The sequence below is a fragment of the Vipera ursinii genome (assembly GCF_947247035.1).
Source record: "Vipera ursinii genome assembly, contig: SUPER_Z_unloc_1, whole genome shotgun sequence".
Taxonomy (NCBI): domain Eukaryota; kingdom Metazoa; phylum Chordata; class Lepidosauria; order Squamata; family Viperidae; genus Vipera; species Vipera ursinii.
Window position 1 is genome coordinate 782290 of NW_028148449.1, and position 5000 is coordinate 787289.

Sequence of the window (5000 nt, forward strand, 5' to 3'; positions counted from 1 at the left end):
AGAATAGAATAGAATAGGAAATAAGACTAGAAATAAGAATAGAACGGAATAGAATAGAATTATCAAGAAAATAAAATATAGAATAGAATAGAAAATATAGAATAGGAAAAAAATAGAATACAATAGAGAAAGAAAATAGAATAGAATAGAATCAGAAATATGGGATACAATATAGAATAGAATAGAAATAAGACTAGAATATAGAATAGAATGAAATATAGAATAGGAAAATTATAGAATAGAGTAAAATAGAAAATAGAATAGGAAAGAGAACAGAATAGGAATATAGAATATAGAATAGGAAAAAATTAGAGAATAGAAAATAGAATAGGAAATAAGACTAGAATAAAATAGAATAGAATAGAATAATAGAATAAAATAAAATATAGAATAGAATAGACAATATGGAATATAGAATAGGGAAAAAATAGAACAGAATAGAAAATGAATAGAATAGAAAATATAGAATGTAGAATAGAAACAAGAATAGAAATAAGAATAGGAAATAGAATAGGAGAAAATCAGAATAGAATAGAGAATAGAAAATAGGTTAGAATAAGATAGAATAGAATCGAGAAAGAAAGTATAATAGAACAGAATAGAATAGAATCGGGAATATAGGATACAATATAGAATAGAATAGCAATAAGACTAGAATATAGAATAGAATAGAAAATATAGAATATAGAATAGGAAAAATCTAGAATAGAATAAAATAGGAAAGAATAGGACAGAGAATAGAATAGAAAATAGAGAATAGAATGGAGAATAGGGGGAAAAAATAGAACAGAATAGAATGGAAAATATAGGATACAATATAGAATAGAATAGAAAGAAGACTATAGAATAGAAACAGAACGGAGAATAGAATAGAAATAAGAATAAAACGGAATTAATAATAGGATGTAGAACAAAACAGAACAGAACAGAAAAGGGTTCCCCCCCCCCTCGTTTCCTTCCTATTTCCCCCCCCAAAAGCGATTCCCATCGCAGCCCCCCCTTCCCCACAAAGCTGGCGAAGTGTGTGTGTGTGGGGGGGAGTAGGTGTCTCTCCTAGCACCGGTTGGCATTCCTCTTTCTTCCCCCCCCCACTCCTTGGAGATGCCAACTCCCCCCCCCCATATCTCCCCATCTCTGTGTTTTCCCCCCCCCCCGCCCCGGCAGGAGGCGAGAAGGCGGCAAGAAGCCGAGTGCCAGGCCATCAAGGCCGCCAACGAGGACCGGTACCTGCCCGGGAAATTTGCTTTTTCGGTGGGGCTCCCTTCCTGACCCTCCCCGGCAAAGGCCGGCCAGGTAGGTAGCCGGTCTTCACCTGTGGGGAACCGGACACACCCCCCCTCTGCAGCCCCCCGCCTCCCCAGCCTCAGAGGAGAGGAGGAAGAGGAGGAGGAGGGGGGACCCATCCGGGATGGAAAGATGCTGTCCGAAAAGGGCTTCCGGAGGACGCTCGAAGCCGGGATGGGGAGCGGGGATGTTAGGAGGAGTCTGCAGGCAGGATCGATTTGAGGCGCTCCGCGGTGGTCTCCGAGCGCAGTGGTGGATTTACACACACACACAAACACACACAAACACACACACACACACACACACACACACAAACACATAGACCCCGGTGGGACCTTTCGTCACCCAGCTGGGGAACGGCGTCAGTGCGTCGAGCGGGTGATCTGGTTGGGATCAGGAAAAGGTTGTAAGGAAACAGCCCAGCTGGGGGAACGCTAAGGAAAGGTCATTTTTTCTCTTTCTTTCTCTCTCTCTTTCTTTCTTTCTTTCTTTCTTTCTTTCTTTCTTTCTTTCTTTCTTTCTTTCTTCCTTCCTTCCTTCCTTTCTAATTTCTTTCTTTTTCTTTCTTTCCTTTCTTTCTTTCTTTCTTTCTTTCTTTCTTTCTCTCTTTCTTTTCTTTCTTTATTATTGGCCAAGTGTAATTGGACCCACAAGGAATTTGTACAGAATCTTTCTTTCCTCTGTCTTCCTTCATTCCTTTCTTTCTTTCTTTCTTTCTTTCTTTCTTTCTTTCTTTCTTTCTTTCTTTCTTTCTTTCTCTCCTTCCTTCCTTTCTTTTTCTTTCTTTCTTCTTTCTTTCTTTCTTCTTTCCTTTTCCTTTCATTCATTCATTCATTCCTGTTTCCTTGTCTCCCTTTTCTCTCCCTCTTTCTTCTCTCCCTTTTCACTCTCCCTCTCCCTCCCTTCGTCCCTTTCTTTCTTTTTCCTTCTTTCTTTCTGATTCTTTTTCTTTCTTTCTCTCTCCCTCTTTCTTGCCTCTCCCTTTTCACTCTCCCTCTCCCTCATTTCTTTCTTTCTTTCTCTTTCTGTTTTTCTTTCCTCTTTTCCTCTTTCTGGTCTCTCTTTTCACTCTCCTTCTCCCTCCCTTCATCTCTCCTTTTCTTCGATTCTTTATTTCTCTTTTCCCTGTTTTTTCTTCTCTTTTCTCTCTCCCTCCCTCTCTTTCTTGTCTCTCCCTTTTCACTCTCCCTCTCCCTCCCTTCATCTCTCTTTTTCTTTTTCTTCGATTCTTTATTTCTCTTTTCCCCTTTTTTCTTCTCTTTTCTCTCTCCCTCTCTCTTTCTTGTCTCTCCCTTTTGACTCTCCCTCTCCCTCCCTCCCTTTATCTTTTTTCTTTTTCTCGATTTCTTCTTTCTTTCTTCTCCTGCTTTTTTTCCTTTTCATCTCCTCCTCCTCCTCCTCCTCCTCCTCCTCCTCCTTTCTTCTCCTTTCTCCTCTTCCTCCTCCCCCCCCCCATTTCAACCCCAAGCTACAAAGGTCTTGCCTTCTCTTCGTTTAAAGCACGCAGACAGGCCCTTTCTCCCTCTTACCACTACCTCTAGGTCGCTTTCCAAGGGGCTTCATCCTCAGTGGGGCTTTTGGGGACCCCCCCTCGCTCCCCGGAAAGGACGTTGAAGCTCTCCCCTTTTTTCTCTCTCTCTCTCCCTCTCTCTTTTTCCCCCCTTCCCACCCAAAAAACAACAGAGCAGCACGGACCCAGCTGACTGGCATCCATAGGCGGTTACCCCTCTGGGCATCGGCCCCCCCCTCGGATGGAAGGGCAGCTTCCCGAAGCATCCTCGCCCGCAAACCCCATCTTGATTTCTCCCCTCCCCGAATAAAATCGCAAGTCGAGTTTTCACCCCGCCCATCCTTTCTGCTCCCGGGGAATTGGCGGGGCGCCCACCGTGGGCAGCGACGCCGGAAGCAAAGACAAGGCGCCACGATTTGGGGGTGGGAGGGCGGGGTGTTACCTCTACGAACGGAGGGTGTCGAGACAGCCCCCCCTCCCCGACACACAACCGAGCCGGGCAGGGCTAGCGAGGATTGCGGGGAGCGTTCCCCTACGGGGTGGTGGTGGAAGGTGGCGCCGTGCCGATTCTGCTTCCCGGGGGTTGCTCTCCTGGCAACGGCGGGGATTCCCGGTTGCAAAGTTGAGCCCGGCTTTTTGTTTTACGGATCCCCCCCCCAAAAAAAACGCAGGATTGCCAAGGTGCCAAGTTTTGTTGTTGTTTTAATGGGTTGTCGTGTCTCCGCTTTGTGAAATGTCTAGCTCCGGAGAACGGGGAGGGGGGGATATCTGTTGCTGAAGCAGCTGTGCCGAGCAGGCCGAGATTCCTCAAACGCTTGCTTAACGGAGAAACCGGGGTGATTAACTGGGAGAGAATTGTGGTTACCTTACTAAGCAGCATCGGGGTCTGTGTGTGTGTGTGTGTGTGAGAGAGAGAGAGAGAGAGAGAGATCCCCATGTTCCTTCTCTAGTGGATGTGGCCAACTCAGTACAGCCAACTAGGCACGACCAACTGAGCGTGGCCAACTTGGCACGGCCAACTCAACTTGGCCAACTTGGCACGGCCAACTCAACGTGGCCAACTCGGCGTGGCCAACTCAACTTGGACAACTTGGCACAGCCAACTAGGCGTGGCCAACCTGACATGGCCAAATCAACATGGCCAACTCAGCACGGCCAACTCAGCGTGGCCATCTCGGCACGACTAACTTGGCACGGCCAACTCAATGTGGCCAACTCAACTTGGCCAACTCAGTGTGGCCACCTCGGCACGACCAACTTGGCACGGTCAACTCAATGTGGCCAACTCGGCGTGGCCAACTTGGCGAGTTGGTTAGGCCGAGTTCGTCGCCAGGAGACAACACTGAGCTGGTGGCGGTGAGTTGGCCACGGCGATTTCTCCCACGGCGTGTTGGCCATCTCAAGTGGGCCACGGCACGTTGGTTCCAGTGAGCCGTCCATGGCAAGTGGTCCTCGACCCTTTCCCGGCCTGTCTGGCGCTGAGTAGCTGGGGCTGGGGCTCAAAAGAGATACGAGTTGGCCTCAAGACGTCCGCCCCCGAGGGCCCGCTCGGCCTGGCTGATGCTGTGGTCCGCCTGCTTGCTCAGTTCCCGGCATTCCAGCAACGTCTCGTTGAACTGCTTGTAAGCTTCTTCCACGATGGAGCTTCTCCGGGCCGGCTGGACCTCCCAGTAGCCTTCCTCCACCCAGGGCTGGGCCCGGCCGGCAATCTCCGACGGAGCCCCGCCATTCCCGCAACGTTGCAACGAGCGATCCAGATCCTTGCACAAGTGGTAAAGCTCGCTCCCCCGTCCGGACACCCTCTCGCCGTCGATGACCTTCAGCCGCGGGAACATTTCCGCCAGGGCGGCCGGATAGCCGGCGGCTGCGCACAAGGGGTTGCTGAGGCGGGCCGGGCCGTTGCGGAAGCGCAAGCTGTCCAGATGCCGCAAGCCGAGCAAGCACCGCAGCTGCTCCAGGTCGCGCAGCTGGTTGCCGGCGGCGTTGAGGCTCTGCAAGTTCTCGCAGCCGCTGAGGGGGTCCAGGCGGGAGATGCGGTTGGCCGAGACGTTGAGCACGGTTAACGCTTTGAGCGAAGCCAGCGGGCCTAAGTGGGTCAGGCCGTTGCCCGACAGGTCCAGCCACTCCAGGCTGGCGCACTCTCCGAGGCAGCCCAAATCCAGAATCCCGAGGCCTCTGAGCTTGAGCAGAAGGATGGAGCCCAAGT

General features: G+C 49.5%; 2 protein-coding genes and 1 long non-coding RNA gene across 3 annotated transcripts in view; 1 reads left to right on the forward strand and 2 right to left on the reverse strand.

The window, feature by feature from the left end:
* Positions 1 to 3122, forward strand: part of RARRES2 (retinoic acid receptor responder 2) — an 8467-nt gene extending 5345 nt beyond the window's left edge. Inside the window, exons 4-5 of the mRNA XM_083380017.1 lie at positions 1165 to 1293; positions 2968 to 3122. Of these exons, the coding sequence (XP_083236143.1) occupies positions 1165 to 1269 (105 nt within the window). The 3' untranslated portion in view covers positions 1270 to 1293; positions 2968 to 3122. The remainder of the gene's footprint in view (positions 1 to 1164; positions 1294 to 2967) is intronic.
* Positions 1 to 5000, reverse strand: part of LOC310650467 — a 376544-nt gene that overhangs the window by 371262 nt on the left and 282 nt on the right. The window lies entirely within an intron of this gene.
* Positions 3244 to 5000, reverse strand: part of LRRC61 (leucine rich repeat containing 61) — a 2678-nt gene continuing 921 nt past the window's right edge. The window contains exon 2 of the mRNA XM_083380015.1: positions 3244 to 5000. This exon is cut by the window's right edge and continues 286 nt beyond it. Within this exon, the coding sequence (XP_083236141.1) occupies positions 4294 to 5000 (707 nt within the window). The 3' untranslated portion in view covers positions 3244 to 4293.